This window comes from Erpetoichthys calabaricus, chromosome 4, assembly GCF_900747795.2.
Source record: "Erpetoichthys calabaricus chromosome 4, fErpCal1.3, whole genome shotgun sequence".
NCBI lineage: Eukaryota > Metazoa > Chordata > Cladistia > Polypteriformes > Polypteridae > Erpetoichthys > Erpetoichthys calabaricus.
The window spans coordinates 260,906,721-260,928,725 of record NC_041397.2 but is presented as its reverse complement, the minus strand read 5'-3'; the positions used below and the strand labels follow the sequence as shown (position 1 = coordinate 260,928,725).

At 37.9% G+C, this 22,005-nt stretch overlaps 1 protein-coding gene across 1 annotated transcript in view; it reads right to left on the bottom strand.

Annotated features, from left to right (window-relative positions):
- The window catches only part of casq2 (calsequestrin 2), a 45,474-nt gene that overhangs the window by 10,561 nt on the left and 12,908 nt on the right, over positions 1–22,005 (bottom strand). The window contains exons 2-7 of the mRNA XM_028800715.2: positions 21,753–21,837; positions 20,281–20,381; positions 15,935–16,046; positions 14,624–14,697; positions 12,146–12,276; positions 3,014–3,059 (exon numbers count right to left, since the gene is read on the bottom strand). Of these exons, the coding sequence (XP_028656548.1) occupies positions 3,014–3,059; positions 12,146–12,276; positions 14,624–14,697; positions 15,935–16,046; positions 20,281–20,381; positions 21,753–21,837 (549 nt within the window). The remainder of the gene's footprint in view (positions 1–3,013; positions 3,060–12,145; positions 12,277–14,623; positions 14,698–15,934; positions 16,047–20,280; positions 20,382–21,752; positions 21,838–22,005) is intronic.

Here is a 22,005-nt window from a genome sequence, read left to right as displayed (position 1 = left end):
GAAGTGGGAGTTAGTATTGTGGTGAAAGAAAACTACTGGGACCAGGGAACACCAGCTTTTGCTTATTGAGGTCATAACAGAAGGTTTGATGTAAGGAAGACAAAGGTAGTTTTACTCATTGATCTTAGTGCTGGAGAGTGGTGATGTGTTGCATGTTGATTAGTACATTTTAGTAAGAATTTCACTGTGCTCAGTACAGGTGACAATAGTGACACTAACAACCTACGGGACTGCACAGTATGTGAAGGGTAGGTTGATTGGCAGCTCTAAACTGATCTGGCGTGAGTGACTGTATGTGTGTATGTATGTGTGTATAGTATGTCATGTTCTAGGTCTCCATCCACAGTTGATTTCTGTCTTGCTAATAATGTTGGCTGAGACCATCTTTGACCAGGCATTGGAATACAGTGAGGTTAGAAAACAAATGAATGGTTTCAATGTTACTTTCAAAGCAGTCAGAGAGAGAGATGGCTGTGGCCTTGTGGGGAACAATCAAAAGCTGACTCCAAACCCAAATTAATTTGTCTTTTTACAGAGGATCATTAGATAGATAGATAGATAGATAGATAGATAGATAGATAGATAGATAGATAGATAGATAGATAGATAGATAGATAGATAGATAGATAGATAGATAGATAGATAGATACCGTATATATTTGAATATAAGCCGAGTTTTTCAGCACCCAAAATGTGCTGAAAAACATCACCCTCGGCTTATATTCGAGTCAGGTCCCGCTGCCCCCCCCACCCCGGTATACTAACAAGCCAGTTTCCCTTTTGGTTTGTGCACGCCAATGATGATTTCCACACATGTTCAGTCTCTCCCTGTGCATTTCCTGTGCAGCGAGCGAGAGAGAGAGACAGACAGACACACACACAGACGCACACGTGAGAGAGAGAGAGAGACACACACACACGCACACGCGAGAGAGAGACACACACACACGCACACGCGAGAGAGAGAGAGACACACACACACACACACGAGCGAGTGAGAGAGATACCATACTGTTTTTGTTGACCCTATTTTTCTTTGAAATAAATACTCAAAAACATTTAACCTACTGATGCCTCAATTAATGTACGGTAATTTTATTGGTATTTATTTTGATTATTGAAACTTACCAGTAGCTGCTGCATTTCCCACCCTAGGCTTATACTCAAGGCAATAAGTTTTTCCAGTTTTTCCAGTTTTTGCAGGTAAAATTAGGTACCTCAGCTTATATTCGGGTCGGCTTATACTCGAGTAAATACGGTAGATAGATAGATAGATAGATAGATAGATAGATAGATAGATAGATAGATAGATAGATAGATAGATAGATAGATAGATAGATAGATAGATAGATAGATAGATAGATAGATAGATAGATAGATAGATACTATGGATACTGCTGCTCACTCCTTCACTCCTTGTACCTTCCTCCTTTTTCCCATTTTCCACTTGTTAATTGTACTTATGCCACCACCAGACCTTCCAACTCCAAGCACCACAGGCCCATCATGCCCAAGTGTTCTGGATTTACTATAGTGCCTAAAAGTTACTTGCTGAAGGCAGGACTGGTGCCACCATTAAGGCAAATTAGGCATTTGTCTAAGGCGCAGATAAATGGTGGTGGGGGGGGGGAGTTGAGACTCAGCTTCATGGGTTAGCCAAACAGTTGGTTGGTGCACTAATAAGCTTGGCCAAGGGTGCAAAATAATCTAATATCTCCCCTGGCTATAGGTCTTCATACATACATAATATCAGGCCATATTGTCCCTATTCTTGGTGCATTATGGTCACTGGGCCATGGCTGACCTTACAGCCTGTGCTATGGCAGTTCAATTGCAATTACAGTCCCTGCTAGGCCTTCTTTTATACTGTTTAATAAAGTGCTTTAAGAAGGTCTTTTAAAGTAACAGCTTAACAGCATTTTCAGAATAAAGAATGAGCTTAGACTGTAGGTCATCATTCTCATTTCTGAAGGACTGCACTGGTTGCAGGAGTCTTTCACAGCCATCTCCAAGGCTCGTTCTCATCTGTTATTGCACTCCAGCTTTAGTTAGCTTCTCTTTGGCTAATTGGATCCAGAATACTCCCCTTAGTATGTGCCTAACATTTCCTGAGACAGATGGATGGCAAAGGCCTAGTTTAATACAAGGCTGGGATCAAAACAGTCATTTAAGTCTAATTAAGTGATAATCTAGCCATCCATTTATCAGTTTCCTGCAGCCATTTTATCAATTATAAGATCAGAGAGAAATAGGATTATGTCTCAACAGTAATGGTGACAAGGCTATGAAAACCTTGGGACGGGATGTCAGCCTGTCTCACACTCATGCCAGTAGCTACAGTACATTCGCCACCTGCTGGTCAATTTAATGTTTCACCAATTAACAGTGTAACAGTGGACTTTGGGTTTAAAGCCACAAGAATTTGCAGTCCTGCACCACTGACTCCGAGGACTCTTGCTTAGGAGATATTTATGTTACATGTGTTTAAGCTTGTTCTGTTTCATAAATTCTATCATCACTGAGTCTGATCCAACTGGCAAACTTTAGTGGACCAAGGTGGTCTACCACAAGAGGGCTCATATAACCCAGGATCATATAAGTATACCGTATACAGTATATCAAGCTTCACATCCCTGATTGACTCACTCAGGGGTTGACCAGAAACTTTAATTATTAGCAGAAAAACTAAGGAAAAGGATTTTACTAATGAATCAATCAAATATCCATTAGGCTCAGAAAAACCCAACTTTACCAAAAAGTTATTTGATTTTGAAAAGTCAGAGTAAATAAAGATGATGTTTCTCATTTAACAGTCGGAAAGTTAATCTTAGTCAACTTAGACAGTCTATCAGATTTCTTGGTGCCTCCAACAGCATCATCTTTTGAATCCCACCTGTATACTTTTTTAATTTTGATATTATATCTTTGTATAGAATAATTTATGCAGCAGAATAATTATCAACACTGTGTAAGTGATAAAAAAAATCAAAAACTGAAAAGTATACTTTCTTACCCAAGTCTCAAACATGTCTTCTGGCCTCAACTTTCTTAAAGTAGCTCTGAAAAAAATACAAAGAATATTAGAAACGGCAGAAAAACAGGCTGTTCACACTTAATAATTCTTCATTGTGACTAGGGTCCTGGCATGCTATGCCACTTTGCCTTTCCCATTTTAGTCACCTCCATGAACTTCATTTATTTGTTCATTTTGCACAACTGCCATGACCCCATTTGTAACTTCAGTCACATTTGCAATGATGCAACTTACAGATGTCCATCAACTGACTGCCATTCTTTGGACTGCGGGAAGCAATTAGAAGTCTCAAGAAAATGCTTCATGAGCACAGGCAGAACCCACCAATAACACAAATAAGACAAATCAGTCAAGAATCTAACTAAGGGTTAAGAGACAGACACAACAAGTCCCTCCAAACATTATGGAATCTGCTTGGTCTATCATGAAATTGTTGTTTAGCAGCAGGATTAGGCAGGTTTAAGAAAATTGTGCTATTTGAAATGATTGTAAATCCACTATAAAGGGTATGACAGTCCACCTTCAGTTGTTACTTTTTTTAATAATCAAGACAGAATAAAGAGGTTATTGATCAGTTAAGGCTCAGTGGTCTTAATCTAAGTTTCATAGTGTTCTGGCAGAGAATAAAATGCCACTGTTAAATACAATTTCATACAGGCAGAGTTTAAACAGATGTGCTAAAGTCTTAAAGAAATACACTTGAGTGAGCTTGTGGATGTGCAGGTGGCTCCAGAGCAATCACATAAATTAGGAAGTACAGTTCATCAATGCAGGAGCATTTTAGGTGCAAATGTTTAAGTTAAAAGGTAAGTAAAAAAGTTATTTTTATGTAGTGCATTTTCCATCAAGACACTATGTGCTGCTTAAGTAAAGATCTATTCAACAATTGTTTCCTAATATTTTATACAATCAGTATACAGACAGGGTAGATAACTATACCAGATCACAGAATAAATAAGAGGTAAGGACTGACCCGTTGGACATTACTAAAGAGACTTAAAGGTCCTCTAAGAAATGTAAGAGCACTGCTATCCTTACAGATTATGAGCACAGGAGATTAACAGTTCAAGGGAAAATCTGAAATTACAAAAGGCAAGAATATGGCCAAATATGCAAAAATTAATCCAAAGAGCTTGTTTCAGTGTTTTAGCTGTAAGAAAACAATCAAAGAAGTGGTGATGTATATTAAAATTAGGAGAATCATTTAGAAATAAAATATATTCATCCATTGCTGTAATTGCTTAATCCAGTTCAGGGTTTTAGTGCTTCTGCCTCACAGCTCCAGAGCCCAGGATTCAAATCCTGACCAATGCCTGGATTTATGAAGCATCTCAGAACTACTCCTAGGAACTGCACTAAATGTCTGACTAGGATAAGAATATGTCCTGTCTTAGAGCAAGATATGAGTCGTAATGAAATATCCTAAACCCACTTCCAGCAATGAATAGGAGTTCACATTTGAGAACGAATTATGTCACAATGTTACGGCACCCTGAGCCACAAAATGGCACTCATGATGTTTTATAGTTTTCGGATTCTAATGCTAAGGCTTCACCACAAATATAATAATAATAATAATAATAATATTCAAAGTAGTTAGAGAAGAAGAAGGAAAGCACAATAAGATAGGATATTGTGCTAAGATGCACGTTATTGCTGCCACTTAGCAACAACATCAAGAAAAATATTATAATCAGACTGAGACACATACAACAAATGAGAGTAAAGCCCAATAATTGGCATGCTTATTTAACAAAGAATGATCCACATTCTTTAAAAACATTTCACGTCCCACTGTTATGGCCATGGGAAGTGTCTCGTAAAGTAACAGTCACTGAATAGCCATGGCTATAAGTCACGTTCGCTTTTCCAGTGTGACCTCCCCTTATCTTCTCCAGGGAGAAGAGTCTTTGCCTGCCATCTTGAACCTTCTTGTAAAGTGTAACATTAAAGCTCAAGAGGTTTGTGGAATGCAGAGCTCTACGTACTTGTGTGACATTTCACTGTCAATCACCCATCTAGCCCCACCTACTGTATCTTCAGGGTAATTTGCTGGCTACTACAGTACAGTTTGGATCCAAGACCACCTGTGTGTTAATACTGTTATTGCTTGTAATTCACATATACATGCATCCACACTTGGGGCAGTGCTCTTTGTTTGCATGCTAATTTGTATGAATGCAGCTTGCTTTAACAAATTATTACCTTATGTGGAATGGTGGGGACATCTATACAACTATGCACTAACCGGGGCCGTCTTAAAGTATGGGTACAATGGGCACTGACCGGGGGCTCCAGGAGCTTAGGGGTCTATGATATGTCTGTTGCCTATGAATGTTTCTGTTTTGCTGTTAAAACAGGGGTCCAAGTGCACTACTTTTCCCAGTGGCCTATGATGCTGTTAAAACAGCACTACCTCACACATTATTAGGCTATTTAAAGTTTGGTGCAAAATTTGAGAAAAACATGGTTGTGGCATACCCAAAGCAAAGGTATATTTTCCCACTGACCAAAAAACAACGTTACCAACACTTTAATTTTGGCTGACAGCACATGGTTTCTCCTCGTGTATGGAGCAATCATGTAACATACAAGATTTGTTACAAATACTATTCCATCACTAACGAATCAATATCTTTTTATGAAATCACTGTTGTACATAAACATTCTGCCTTTCCCGGGATGTACGTGCCGACCCTTATCTGAGTGCCATCTTCTGGAAGTTCCAAGTGAGTTAGGAAAACTCTCCTAAATCCTGGTTGAAGCTGGGAGTAGTTTTCCTAAATTAGGAAAATTGCTAAAATGGTATTTCTGCTACTTCCAAGAGTAGGTATTTTGTTTAGGTATTCCTCTTTTCCTCTCACACTAGAAAGGACAGGCCGAGCTGATTGGTAATTGTAAATTGGATCATTGCTAGTGAGCTGACACCTATTCCAAGGATATGCTCCTGCCTTACGCTCAGGCCCCCTGTGGCACTATATTAGGTTATGTTTGAGAGAAAGCTGAAAGAACAATAATTACACAGTGGGGAGTCAGAACTGAAAAACTTCACTTTACGAGAAAGACTCATCTGCTTAACCAGATGGTTTACAGAAGTGATTAACTTCAAATTTTTCTTTCTTTCTTTCTTTCTTTCTTTCTTTCTTTCTTTCTTTCTTTCTTTCTTTCTTTCTTTCTTTCTGTTCAGTGTTCTTAACTTGCCTTTTAATGACTGTGTATTTATTTATGGTAATAATGGAAATAACTATAATCAAAATGAATACATGGCCATTTATAAGTCCCAAAAAGGAAAAAGTGAGGTCAAACAAACAACGTGACATGATCAACATATTTCATGGACTGGTAAAAGCCAGAGTGTTTTTAGAAGATAAATTCTACAGAATGACTGAAAATGTGAATTCTTTTGAGGAGAAACTTGAAGATAATGAATTGTTTTTTCTTACTTAACACAAGGGGGCCCCCCTGCTCGCTTCGCTTGCCAACCACTCCCCCCTCCCAGCCAGCACTATGCGTCGACAACTTCACGTCACTGCCGCTCACGTTGTGAAGAAGGGGGGGCTGAACACACCCCAAGGAGACGCGGTCGCTCCTCCGAAACACCCTCTTAAACGGTGACACAATGGGAAACAATACAGTTTTTTTTTTACCTCCTCTTTGCTCAATCAGCTGCTGGCTCGCTGCTGCTGCTGCTGCCGTGCCACTTGATCTGCATCTTGCGCAGCACACTTCTGTTGATCTCTTTTCGCCTTTACCTTTTCATCAGTATCGCATTGAATTTTGATTCCGTGTTTGGAATTACATCGTGACAACGCAACATATAACTGCCCATGAGTGAATATCGTTTCTTTCTCTCTACAAGTTATATGTCTGACAGTATCCCGTGGGACGTGAAAGTGTCACTCTAAGAAAATCACGTCTCGCCTCCTTCCAAAATTTTTTTTTTATAATAGAGAGATATAAATTAAGTGTTGTTTTTTTGGGATGAGTTTGGATTTTCTTTGTTTGCGTTACTTTTGTTATTGTAAATGACTTGTTGAGTATTGATTAATAAAGTTCAATTCAAAATTCCCAAAAAAATTCTCTTTCTTTCTTTCTTTTTCTTTCTTTCTAATTTATTAAATGTAATTATTAAATGTAATGCAATTTTTTAATTGTATAAAAAAGTCAAGGTAGTTATCTTATATGTTTGTGCAGACTTATTAGACATATCAGCACTAGAAAAAGTCCCTGGAAGAGCGACTAGGCCGATTTCAGTGGTGTGAGCTATGAACAAAGATTAAAGGAATTGTATCTTCTCCATTGTATTATACAACCAAGTAAAGCAGTTCACTTTAATAATAAAGCAGCTGAATGTTTTCAGTTTAAGGAAACAATTAGCAACATGGAGACAGAGATGGAGGCCATTTAACAGTAAATTTTACACATGTTAAGTGAGTATTCTTTCACTGGTACCATATATGAAGCAAGTGACCTGGCAGTTTAGGTGGAAACTATCACTATGAGACATTCAAATCTTAAGTCAAACATATTTTTGGAAATATTTGGTAAACAGAACACAATGAGCTACTTCTATCTTTATAGCTATAATCTAACTGAGGTGTTGCCTAACATTATTCCCTAGCAATGTACTTTTAAACATTCACGTTCGAGCACAAAGGTCAAAGGTGAGTATTTTATATGCAGATGTTACAGTACAGTATCAGTTTCTCATTCTGAGTACTGACTATGTTGTCTCGTCCAGATGTCACTTTGAAACACAAACTCTCCCCTGTCCACAATCACAGCTGTTGGCTTCAGCAGCAAAAGAGCAGAATGGCTTAATCACAGTGCGTGTCTCTTTGAAATGACCTTGGAAAATTCATCCACTGAGCTGCACCACAGAGAAGACAGAATGACATTAACAGGTTCTAGCATTTGGCAGGAGGAACAACATTCAGATAAATCAAAGTATGTAAATGCCAAACAAAGACCACATCCTCGCCCATTTGGTGCATTCACTTTTAACATCTAGCATAATCATGCAAGACCAGTAAATAACATCAAATGTTGAGTTTACAACGCTACAGGAGGAATCCTAAGGTATGACATTTTACTGCCTCATTCAGACTAGAGTGCATGCAAAGTCCCCACCGAACAGAATTAATTCTCAGGTTTTACAGAATGACATGGGAATGCAGGATATAAGGTGTGGACTGCTTGAGCTTACTGCCTCTTACATCCTGGTGACAGGATTCAAATCCCAACCTTGTCACTGTCTGTGTACGTTTGCACGTTCTCCCCCTATGCTTCATCACCCCAAAGTCTTGCAAGGTAAGTGGATTGGCAGCTGTGAGTTACTGAGTTCCACACACAGGTAGTCACCCCAGGTACAGATTTGGACATACTGTTGGATGTGTTTTTCCACCTGGTGGTAGCATGTGTTTTATCCTAACACTATCCATTCCGGACAACAAAAGAAAGGTCACAAAACACAAAAAGGTATGGTTCAAGGGAGAGAGAAAGTCAAATGGGCAGAGGTCTAAACCAAAATAAACCAAAACAATCTTGTAACCAATATGCAAACCATATCTTGCAAAAATCTTGCAAAAATGGCATAACTACTGGAAATTTTGAAATACTAACTACCACAATCCAAAAACTTGGACAAAGTGGGGACTGCTGTGATATGTTATGTTTGGGATTTCTTTTTTTTCCCAGGCTCTAGAATGAGTGATTCTGATGTTTCAAAGCTCAGAGATAGCGAAAATATTCTCGTTCTCCTTCCATAATAAGTTTAGAATAAGGTTTGTATGTGTTAACATCCATCCATCCATCCATTATCCAACCCACTATATCCTAACTACAAGGTCACAGGGGTCTGCTGGAGCCAATCCCAGCCAACACAGGGCGCAAGGCAGGAAACAAACCCCGGGCAGGGCGCCAGCCCACCACAGGGCACACACACACACACCCACACAGCAAGCACACAGTAGGGATAATTTAGGATCGCCAATGCACCTAACCTTCATGTCTTTGGACTGTGGGAGGAAACCCATGCAGACACAGGGAGAACATGCAAACACCACGCAGGGAGGGTTCGCTTCCCGGGTCTCCTAACTGCGAGGCAGCAGCGCTACCACTGCGCCACTGTGCCGCCCCATGTGTTAACATTATGTTTTGTATTTAATATGGCACTATTTTGTTTTTTAGTGGATATTAACATTTTATGGCCTATTTGTTAGAATGCAATGGTTTGCTACTAACTGACATTACTGTTGAAACACTTTAAAAGCCTGCTCTGCAGTATTCAAAATTGTGGATACTGTATGTGAGAAAACAAGCATAAATATTTATTTATGATCTAGTGTTTGACCCTTTGCGAAATATCTTTGACTCTGATTTTGGTTAGCACTTTGGAATTACATAATTTGACTTCTTGTCTTCCTGGTATTTGACTTACACTTATTATTTTGTCCTCTGTTAAACACACAACATTTGGCACGTTCAATTGCTGGCTTGTTGGGAGGATTATATCTGCCAAATGGCCTGGGAACATCTTAGGATCCCAAAATATGCATTGGCAAGTGTGGCTGGGAAAAGGGGCATATGGGCCTCGTTGCTAAGACTGTTGCCCTCGCAACCCGGTTTCAGACAAGCTGTGGAAAATGAATGAATGAATCTCTGACATTACAAGGATGGCCAGATGATGAAAACTGAGATGTTTTTCAGGACTTCAGAAATTTTTCTTATTGACATTTATGTCTGTTTTCTACATTTTTTAATATGAGGCTTTTAAATATTTGATTTCTTTTGTTATGAATCATTGTTTTAACCAGAAATTAATTATTATTTGTTTTGGATTTGCCACAACTCCATTTTGTTTGTCTTATGGACACTGCCATTTTTTGGACCTGTTGCCATGATGTGACAGCTGGTTGTCAAGGGGCGTGTCCTAGAAGGCATGTCATGTGAAATCATAATTGCAGTCATACTGTAAATAAGCAGTTCTGCATTGGGGCACTTCATCCAGGAATGTGAATACATTCTCAACAGTTAACCATTCACAGCAAACAAATTTGCAACTTACTGACTTAACATTTTGGTTTACATTCTGGTTTTGATGAAAGATTGATTCGATTTATTGGTTACTTCTGATTTAAGTTTCATCTCCTGAGCTGTCATTCTCTCGCAGAACACAACCTAGCACTCTTACTGAAAACAAACAGCTCAAAATGGTGTCATGAAAAATAAAAAATATAACAGTATCATTTTTAAACAGAAATTATGAAAAGGCAAGAAATTAGCACCGTGTTATATTTCAGTCAGGATTTGTCATCTCAAGAGGTTCAGATTCTTGTGTTACGCTTGTTTTGTTCATTCCTGATATTTTTATTTATGTTAATGTTACTTTTGTTGATTATGTGCATAGTTCTTTGTTTTTGATTTTGACGATGTATATAGATTGCCTGTGTTATGTTCCAAGAGTTTTATGGGTGGTCTCCCACTGGGCCACCTACCAATCACCGCTCAGCATCAGCCCTCTATAAATCCCCCTATAAATCCGGAGGGTCTCCCACAGATCTTGGTGGTTCATTTTGAGTGTACCTGTGAGTGGTGAGTTTATGTGAGTCTTTTTTGTGCTTTGTGATTTCTGGATATTTTGAACCTGTGCTCTGTTTTTTGACTTTGCTTTGGATATACTATTAGGACTTTGTTGGCCTTGGATTGTCTTTGCTGGAAACTCCTTTGTGCTCTTTGGAGCTTCATAGTGTAATAGGACATTTTATGAAAATAAACTTTGTGTTTTATGAAGATCCTGTGTTTGCCCTTACATCTAGTCATTAAATTTGACTGTAAATCCCCTTATGTGGGCAATTTTGGAAGTGTTTTTTAGGACTTATGTGGGACAGAATAAACATTTTTTATCTTCAGAAATCCTGAAATTCATAACACTGTCATTCTTCATTCACCGATGCTGTGGTAGACATTGAACCATTTGCTTTTGTTTTGTAGTCAGACCTGGAGAACACATGCATGATGTATAGTTCATGAAGTAAGTTGTCCACACCTCGCAGCTCCTGAGCCATTGCTTGATTATAGCTCTTTGAATGAAGTTTGCATTTTGTGTTATTGTTTAGGTGAATTTCCACCAAGGACTCAGCATTTTATATATGCAATCCGAAGACTAGCAGGCTGCGGACTTGTCAGCCCTCAAGTGGTCCAAGTGAGGCTGCATGTACTGTAAGTGCTCCCTAAGAGGGGCAAAGAGCCCAACATCTGCCTTGTGCCCTCACATACTGGGATAAACTTTTGTCAGCCACAGGATTCTTTTTAAAGAGATAATTTTAGCAATTAATCTCCAATCAGATGTCCAAGAAGTTCCGTTTTGTTTGAGGCCTACTTTATTTTTAGTCTACCTATAGTACTGTACATTTTGTACTCAACCTTGAATGTTGTTCTCTAAAGTTTGTTAACTTTGTACTTTTGAGTCAGATTGTACATACAATAGTTTATCTTCATAAATCACCTTCAATAGCATGACGGTACAGTGGTTAGCACTGCTGTCTCACCGCTCCAGAGCGCTATGCTTGAAGCTTTTGTATGGACGTGTTTTCCTCTGGGTACTTCGGTTTTCCTTTTATATCCCAAAGATGTGTTTGATAACATAGATAGTGTCAAGGTGTGTCCTAGAGGTAGACTGACATCACATCCAGGGTTGTTTCTTGCATTGCTCGCAGAGCCGCTGGTGTAGACTCCACTCTGTGTTACTTTCCTACTGAGTTTCCACCACATTTAACCTCTAGGCTACATTTTAAAAACTAGGCCAATGGATGGGCTTCCTAGGAACATGTTTCTCATGTGCACTCACATTTTTTTCTGTAATTTATAGGCTTTTAGAATATGTTCTCCTATTTTTCATTAACCATCACCCTCAGTACACCTACTTTCTTAGCAATATATAGTATTAAGTACTTAATGTTGCTTTAAAACTACAGATGATTTACTGTGAGGTGTAATACAACAATGACTTCTTTCTTTTGATTTTTTCCTCATTTAACATTCTCAGCCAAAGAGCTCAGTGTACTACAGCTTCACTTGATGTTAAAGACGGGAAAGAAGACTGTACTGTACCTTTTGTGCTCATTTACAAATTCCACAATATCATTTTCAGTGAGTGGCTTTCCAGGAATTGTGACAGGTTCCGCCATAAAAGGCTCGTAAAAGTCCACCTCATTTATTTTTAACGTCAGCTTCTTTGCAACCTGTGGCAGAAAAAACAAAGTTACATTGAGGCTGGAGAGTAGTTTTATTGGACTAGATGAGATGATCTCGATGGAAGAAACACTCCTGCAGCAATAATGTCGTGACACTTTAGATCTTATCATATAATGGAGTAATGTTGTAAATAGCAGAGATTTAAGGAAATGCAGTAGAGAAATTATGGAAGTGCTATTTGATATGTAATAGCAGTAGACACAAATACCTTACTGAAAAAGATAGTTCAAGACACTTAGTCAATAGAATGGGCAAAACTTTGAGACCTGTAATATTATTAAAATGTTAGAGCAATGAATTCATTTTAATTATTAAATGTATTTTCTCCCTTTATTTAGAACAAAATGTCCAGCAGATCCTTAAATATGTTGGCAGTTCCTAAATAAACTGACCACCATGTAAGGATCACTTAGAGGCAACATACTCTCCTAGAAATTCATTTCTTGAGAACTTTTATACACAAAAGCAGAAAAACTAACAAAAAATAGAATTAAGTACGTCAATATCCTAAAAAGAGATAATTCCTGTGAAAAAATCATAAGTAACCAAAACGAATTTCTAACACTTCCATGGTTCATTGGTGTACTTCACCACTTTTTACTTAAGTCCATATTAGGGATGCCAAAACTGGAAATGATCAGGTCCAACCTATGTCATCATTTTCTGGGCAGCATCTTTAATCGTGAGTAGTAGAACCAGATGATGTATTGACACTAATAATATAGGATTAAACAATTATATGAACAAAAAGCCTTCTGAAGTGAACCTCTTCAGTTTTTTAATATGAAAAAGAGAAGGCCTCAGAGAACAGTCTGTGTCTGAGCCGTGAGCCTTTTACAAACTAAAAGCACAAACATCATATCTGTCTCCTACCCAACACCTGTAAACTCACTGGAGAGGAGGCATGTGGAGTTTCTCTGATAAGGAGGTTGTGAGGAATTCCTGCCTACATCAAAAGTCAGCATCTAAAGCATACTAACATAATATAACAAATAAGGCCTGATGTGAAATCAGTCTAGCCACCATTATCCGGATGAATGAATGTTGGCCAAATACCCCCAATCTACTTTCCTCCACTTTCTGTGGTCCCAGTCACCTTCTTCACCAGTTATTTTCTGTGTTTTACCCCATATGTCTAAACCACTTCTGCCTGTTTCTGTCCATCTAACCAAGCACAGCTATCTGAAGGACCCGACTAATGACTTTGTCTTGGCTGAGCAGTCCCTTCCCTCTTATCTGTACTCCCTTTTTTGTGCCTGTGCACTTTGTCTTTAAAACAGTTTTGTATGGTTGTTTGATTTGCTGATGCTACTCATTCTAACTTCATAATTAATCTGGTTGGTATAACGCTATCAAAACTTTTGGTAAGTCTAATCACCCATGTTACCATTTTTGTTTTTGTCTACAAGTTTAAAAAGACTGTCTGACAGCAAATAAATCCTGCCTATCATTTTGATTCAGATTTTTTGGATTATTATTGCACTTTCATGTAAAGTGTTACCTTTGAACAGCATAATAATGAAATAGTTAGCTCTGCTATGTTATAGCTCAAGCAAAATGTGTTTTGATTCCTAGTCTGATCACTGCAGACAAACATCCTCCACATTCTTCTTCATCCAAAAGACGCATGTGTGTTAATGTGGAAAGAAAGTATGCTTGTTTGTTTGAATGCATCCACTATGGACAGTTGTCCCATTTTGTACTGTCTTGAGCCAGACCCTTCCAGGGAAAGTCACCCTGCAGTCTTGTATTAATTGAATAAATGGATGTGGCAAATACACAAGCCCAAGGAGCATCTTACAAGCTCTAAAACAACAGGAAATACAGGGAAAGAAAACGGTGCAGCACCAGAGCTAATAGTCTTTCCTTTTCCACTCTTAGAACAGAAAAAGAGTTTTTCAGTGAACCATGATGTCACTTCCATCCCAGCACTGACAGTGCACCCCTTGCACTCCAGCTGATATTTAAATCTAATGGAGGCCAGATGTCAGCATTAATTTGCAAGCAAGCATCCAAGTGTGTTGCTTCGGATCTCTTGGAAGTGTTTCTCCCAAGTTGAGGAAGCCCGTGCCAAGACCTTAGGGTCTTATTGTTTTCTCTGTATTTCCATCTGCTTGATTTTTTTTTGTTGTTGGCATTAAATGGGCCTCAGAGACAAACCCCAACCCTTTATATGTTTCTTTAGTTACTGTTTTCACAGATGGAAAAAAACAGATAGCCTCCTTGCATAATCCTATCGCAAAGTTAGCAATGGTATACAGTACCTCCCTTAATAACAGTAGGACTGAACAATTATCAGAAAAGAATACATGAACAATGTGAACAAATACTTACAACTTTATCAAATGTGGCAAAGAATTTTACGTAGGGTTGAAAATGCTCAGCTGCCTCTTCAAATGCCTTATAGTCTGTGAGTGAAAAGGAAACAGCATCATTGACAGAAATCTAGATGTATTTAGCTTGCTCACATATTCATTATGCTTAGGAAAAAAATGACTCAAAATTATATTCACAAAATTAAATATATAGTTTTTACTCGCATCTCATCTACTACTTCCCATACAGGTTGCAACTCCCCCATAAACCTAAATGAGAAAAAGTTGTGCCAGAATGTACACAGAGATAGTTCTTCATCACATGCCCTTTTCACTTCTTGTTTTAATTAGAGTTTTATGAAGCATATACTGTAATGTTTCAAAATATTAACAGAAAAATCCCAAGCTGCATATTTGCATACTTTTAACCTGAATTGAATCAGATCTTCAGTCAAAGTAAAACACTAAAAATGCTTGAATGTTCACGTCTATGCAAGTGACATAGACATACAAGAGTCTGAGCCACTAATGTCTTCCAGATCTTATTGCTGCTGAAGTAACACAAATAAATTTAAGATGGTTTATTTTTATAGAGCCTTTCAATGGTGAACACCATTCCACAGCACTTGACCAGTAATGTACAATATAAATGTTTTTAGGCTGCAAGACTGAAGGACTAGTCAAAGAGTCCAAGTTGCTCTTCTCTGCTGCACAACTTGCTCTCTTCTTCTTCTTCTTCTTCTTCCATGTGTCGATAATTCTGTCTGTGAAGAATTATCTCATAGCATTTGTGACAAATTTACCATGAAAACACTTCCACCTGTGTCACCATTAACTTCTTGGGAAAGTGATTTTAAAGCAAGAGCAGGTTTCATCCTTCTAGATCATTTTCAGCACATCTACTATTTCACTTCCAGTCTCCGTTTTCTTCAACTTATGCACTGCAGTCCTGGAATCATTCTAGTAGCTCTTGTATTCACGAGAACTTTTCTGTCTTTTGTCCTGTTTTTCTTCTTCAAAAATTACTCCAGAAGAAGCTTCACATGTCTGCACAAATCATTCTCAGATTTTAAAGTGACACAGCTTGCTGTATACCCCAACATCATCTTGTTATTTCTTAAATTTTATGTTAACTTGCATTAGACATTATTTGCCACATAGCGCATCCACCACTACCTGAATTTTGTCCGGCATTTTCTGGTGGGATTCTACTGACTCTAGGGCTCTAGCTATTCTGCAACCCTGGCCTGGATTAGCAGGTTAGAAACATGGATGGATGGATCTATCAGCAAAAATGGTTAAAGTAATCAGGCTTCTGACTGGTACTCACGTTCTGACTCTTCATTCTTAAAATATCCAATTAGCTTGATCTCCTCTTCAATGTTCTCAAAGGCCCGCAGTTCATTAGGAGTGTTGATGTGATCTACTGGTTCTTCCAGCAGCTGGTGAAAAATGCAAACATACATAAACAAAAGAACAAATGCAAGCAGCTTCTTTATCATTGTCTAAACTCTCTATTGAATAAACAACCTCTGTGAGAAGGACAAAGCTGAAGATCAAGAATAAGAGCCGTGGCCTAACCTTCAATGCAACACTGGATATGTCATGATACAGTACATCAGTACAGTTTATCATGTATACAGTATGTACTTTTTCGCCAAGAGGGTCCCTACTGAAACGGCAGTATATTAGGAGACCTAGACAGTCATCAGAACAGAGCAAATTTAAAGTGGCTACCAAAAGTTGAAGAATTTTATGTGATGTAATGCAATTCATCTTTAACTCGAATCTTTTAAAAAAACAAGACTATAACATACGACAAAATATCATAAAATGGTTAGTAATGCAAGATAATTTAAATATAAAAAAATAAAAAAGATGAAAGGCATTTGAGCCTGCATACACCTTGAGCTCAAGCATGGAAATAATAAATACGTGGCAAACATTAGGAGATTGTATTACAAATGAGTGCATTCATTCATTTTCCAGACCCAGTTAATCTAATAGAGGTCCACAGGACCACATAGCCTATCCAGTCCATTCAAACACACAAACCAGGCCAATTTAGTGCCAATCAGCCTTAACTTATGTGCTTATAGGATGTTGGAGGAAACTTAAAAATATTTTTATAACCATTAACATTTCCTTAACACTTCAACGTCCAAACATTAACATACTGAATGCATGTCCAGAGAGAAAGAGAGAACTACAGTAGTCCTGCAAGTCGTTATTTTTTGCCATGTACAGTATTTACAGGGTTAATAAATATGACAAAATTAAGAGAAAATGGGACAGGCACAACTGGGCAAAAGTAGACCTCAGAACATTACCAGCAGGGTTATCTGGTGCTGGCCAGTGACTGAACACCAGACATGGCAATAAATTGGTGGCTGGTAGAATGCACAATGTGCCAGACGAAAAACAATCAAGGACCATAACTGCTGTCTGATTCTGGGAGCCTTGCAGGTATGGCATTTTAAGACTGACAGACTACAGTATACACAGTAGGTGTACAGATACTGCACTTTGAACAGACACTTTGGTGACAGAATTAACATCTTTTGGTATCTTACCAGTTTCTGACTATTTCCTAAAATTAATCTTCTGGTTCAATATTTCATTCATTTTTCTCTCAGCCTCACTACTGGATATTTTTTCCATATTTTGTTTCCTTAGAATTAATTATTTTTGTTCACACTTTCTTGATGTTTGTGTCATTTTTTGATTTTCCAATTGCAGAGTGCATATTACCCATGCATCAATTAATGATATATTAGATAACATCTAATTTCAGACTGAGAGGTTGCTAGAATTAACCATCTTTACTTTATTCAAAGCTCTGTCAATTTAACAGTATCAATATAAATTATTTTGTTTAGGACATCTGTTATTAGTTCTTTCTGGTTTGCCCGATCGATTAAACCAAATTTGAGAATTTGCTTTCTTATTTCTGTTACCTGAGATTTAAAAATAAAACAGCAAATGATATAATCTTGCACATTAAAGATGCTCTTGTTGGTCATAAACCTTGATGGTGGAAAATTCATATTAAGGACCATGTAAGCAGAAAAGTACTACTGTTTGACAAGAGTGCCTTTAAATATTGACATGACACTATGATTCCTTTAGGACAACACGTTAATGGGTATATACAGAGTGACTGACATGACCATCTTTGTTTAGAACAACAGTTGAATCAAACCAAGAACAGTTGAGGAAATGTGGCCTTTAACATTCTTTCTGTCCTGTTTTCTGTTTTATTAACATACTTTATGCTTTATTTTTGTGAGCAAAGTGGCCTTGTGGTAAAGGTGTGGGAATGTAGGGTGCAGCTGCTGACTTCTGGGTGATCTTGATTTAATTAGTTAATCAGTCAGTGTTAATAATGGAGATATTTGGGATTATTGTACTATGTCTTTGTGCTTTTTAGTTCACTTTGCATAAAACCATCAGAAAAAATAACCAGTAATTTGATAGTACATTTTTAGTTTGTTTGGCTATTGTGTTTTGGGTCAAGTTATTACTGTATCTGCACATTATCGTGTTAGTGTTTTGTTATTTGATTTTTACCACACACCGATTAATTGATGACTCCAACTTGAACAGATAACCACAATTAAAGTTTTCATATCAGAGACTTCAAAGGACCACACACAGTGGACCACCAAAGATTACTCAAATTTTCAAGGCCAGCAGCCTGATAACTCAGGAGGTAGGTGGGCAGATAGGGTTGGAAATATGAGAGGAGTAAGACTCGGAGTGTCCTTGGAATGATTCCCAAAATAAAAAGCAATTTCCCAGAAAGTAGTACCCAGTGGAAACTGTCAAAAGCTACTTAACAGCTGGTTTCTTCCCTGAAAGGTTCTTTTAATTTGTATTCCTTTAGAGTCCTGTATTGACAATATAATGTATAACAAGGAAATTCAGCTGCACAAATGAAAGTTGTTCATAACATAGTAACAATAAAGTCTGGACACTTTTAATGTAACTAATATTAAAGTTTTGATATTAGCCATCAGCTCAGCCATCTATTTTCCAACCTGTGTAGGCCTGCAGAAACTGGTGTACATCCCATAAATACAGTGTACAATGGTGGAATAAACTTTGGACAGAAGTCAGATCACTGTAGAGCACGCTAATGGCCATTCATACTGAGCCAAATTAATGTCTTCCATCAGATAACCTAATAAATGCATTGTTAGCACATGGGATGAAAAGCAGACTATCTAGAGAACAATCCAGGTTGATAGCGGGCGTATGTGCAAACTTTGCACAGGCAGTTTCTTTGCTAAGCCCTGTAATACTCACTTGTATAGTTTGTTTCAGGATTTTTTTTATAAAATATTGCAGCTTTTCAGCAGGACTGTAACACATCTATCAGTGTGGCCAACACAATGTTGGCATCAGGACTTGGGAGAGAGGATAGGAGAGAACTGAATGCCTGGGACCTGTCAGCCATGCAAAAGGAAGTCACTGACAGAAGCTGTGGTCAGAGATGTGGCTCCATGTAACCAAGGGGGCTTACAAGAAGGTCAAGGGGAAAAGACTTCCTGACTCAGTATGTAAAAGAGTATCTCTGGAAGCAAAGAGGTAAAAAAGGGAAAATGAACAATGATGAACATTGCAGAGTAAACTCCGCATGCTGTGGGTCCTGGGAAAACTAAGTGGAAGCTTCATTGTTTAGTTATGGCATGTGTTGGGTCCAAAGAAATACACCAGAGTCGACTTAGTTAGGGTACTCTCCAAGGCCTCAACAATGGAAAGGTATTATTTAAGGTCATAAATAGTTCCATATGTTATTCTCCTGATTATGTTTCAGTTGCATGGCTTCCCTTTTCTAAGTTAAACCTGGGAAATAAAAACACTTTTTACTAATTGTATTTCTTGTCGTCTGCGTCCTCCTTCACTCTCCACCCACATGTCGGGTCACTACAATATGTTGAAATCAAACACGATAGCTAATCCTTTCTTTCAATTATTATTTTTTTTATTTTTGCAACTACACAAAACAAAAACTAACAACGTGGAATTAGAGTGACAGGGAAAGAGTAGAGACAAGGAGAACAAGACGAAACAGTATGATCCAGTTGATATTATACTACACATGTATAGCTTTAAAAGCAGTGTTTCTTATCCATCACCATTGCCTCCTTCATGCTTGGATTGCTTCACTTCTATTTGTTGCTACTGGCAAAAACAGGGTGAGCCCTGTTGCTCATCATGTTGACCATGACAGCTCTAAAAGGAGATCTCCTGTACTTTGAGATCACCAGTAGAATCTCTGCTCAAGTGCAATGAATTGGTTCTGGTAGCCAGGGCCGGATTTATATGAAAAGAGGCCCTAGGCTATTCCACTTATGAGGCCCTTTCACCTTCCATTTTTAAGTTTGTAAATTACATGAGAGATAATAAAATTTTGCTAACAATTTGAATGTAGGCCCCTCTTGATCTTGAGGCCCTAGGCTGAAGCCTAGTTAGTCTATAGGAAAATCCGGCCCTGCTGGTAGCCCACGGTGGTCCACCACTCGATTCATGTTTGTGTTTCCTCTATATTGAAAGTTACGCTCATGTAGTACTGGAAATACTGAATAATTTCTAATCTCAGTACATCATTCCAGTGCACCATAAAACTCCAATCAATCACAACTAAATCATGTCTAGTTTTTACATACTTACATCTAAAAGAAATTCAACCAAAACATCAGCAGAGAGCTCTCCGTCAAATTCAATGACATTGTCTTCCTTGAATACATACACACTTCCTTCCTCCTCCAGACCTAGAAAAGAAGATGACAACCAGAGTGAGCATTTGTGCCTGTCTTTGACTCATGAGGTGCTATTTAACAGCAGGTTAAATAATTCATGATAACCCTAAAATTGGTTAAAAGGAGCGGGATGTAGCAAACTCCCACTATCCATTTGAAGACTAGTGCCTTCTTTTTTTGAATACACTGGTTCATCTTTCATTTGAGATATATCTTTATCATTTTTTCTAACCTTTTGTCATTTCCATTATATCACATCATTGGTGTAAAGCTCCAAGTTGTTTTTTGACAAAGTTAGTTAAAAGGTAACTTGTGTATTGCACTGGGACAGTGAAGGGCTGTAATGGCAAAGGGGAATATGGGAAGTGTGGGGCATATAATACATGTAAGAAAAGATGATAATCAAAAACAGGCCTTCCCTTACTGTCTGGCACTGTGTTGAATTGGTTCTGAATTTAAGACTTGCGGGAATCAAGAAACTGCGTCAAAGCAGGATCAATTTTTATTGAATAACTTTATGACAGTACCCACAACTGGGAGAACAATAAGAATTTAGTCACATTGTTTCATATTCACATCACTTGAACCTTCTATGATTTTTATATTTCATTACATGTATGATATGCTTCTTAACCACAAAATAATGAAGTCACATTCACGTATGCTCACTCTTGTTAGTGTGACAGACTGTGGCTCCCTGTTACTCTCCTCAAAAAAGAAAATGGAATGAAAACCGATGGACAAAACATGTGGAATGAAAACTCTTATAAGAAAAACAAAGATTACAGTTATAAAACATTATTTGTTTTACTAACTTCAAACCTACTGTAATCACTAACAAGAAAAACACTAATAATAAGGGAGGAATTTGTAAACTGCACCTTCCAAGATGTTAAGCATCAGACTGGAAAGGCTAATACCCCATGGGGAAGACAAATACAGAAATATAAGCATTTTTCATGTCATTTTCCATTTGGATTATAACAGAGTTTACTTATCCCCTTTTTGTCATTCAGCTTATCACTTCTCTTTGAAGTTTGTAGATGCTGCTGGTGGACTCAGGATTAATCAAGTCAATATTACTCATGCTTTTCAGATTATCTAACTAGTCCTGTAGCAGTTCCAGACCTGCAATATGGGATAAATACAATTTTTCTAAGACCGCGCAATCGTATGAAAAGAGGAAGTAGGTTTTTGCTTTTCTTAACTTAATTGCTTAGAATAAATAATGAATATATAAGTAAGACCTTGGGGTCTGAATGACTTTAAAAAAGAGCAATCGGCCAAGCACAGACCTCTGGGTCATCACATAGCTTTCTAATAAAGACATTTATTTATATGGTTTATGGGTCTGTGCTTAAACCATTTCTTTTCTCACCTTACCGAGTTTTTTGGCCACTTTAGCATCTTTTCTTGAATCCACCATTCCAATTCCAATTCCTTTGTTCTCCAGGACCTGGGCAGCAAGCTTTAGAGAAAGTATTAAAAAAGATTTCAGTAAATCAACCATATTATTTACTTTATTTATTGTGTACATACAGTACAATTACACATACATTATGATGATTTTCTCTATAGAGAGAGAGAGAGAGAGAGCACGTGCTGATACAGCACATTGCCGCACCCAACAAATGAC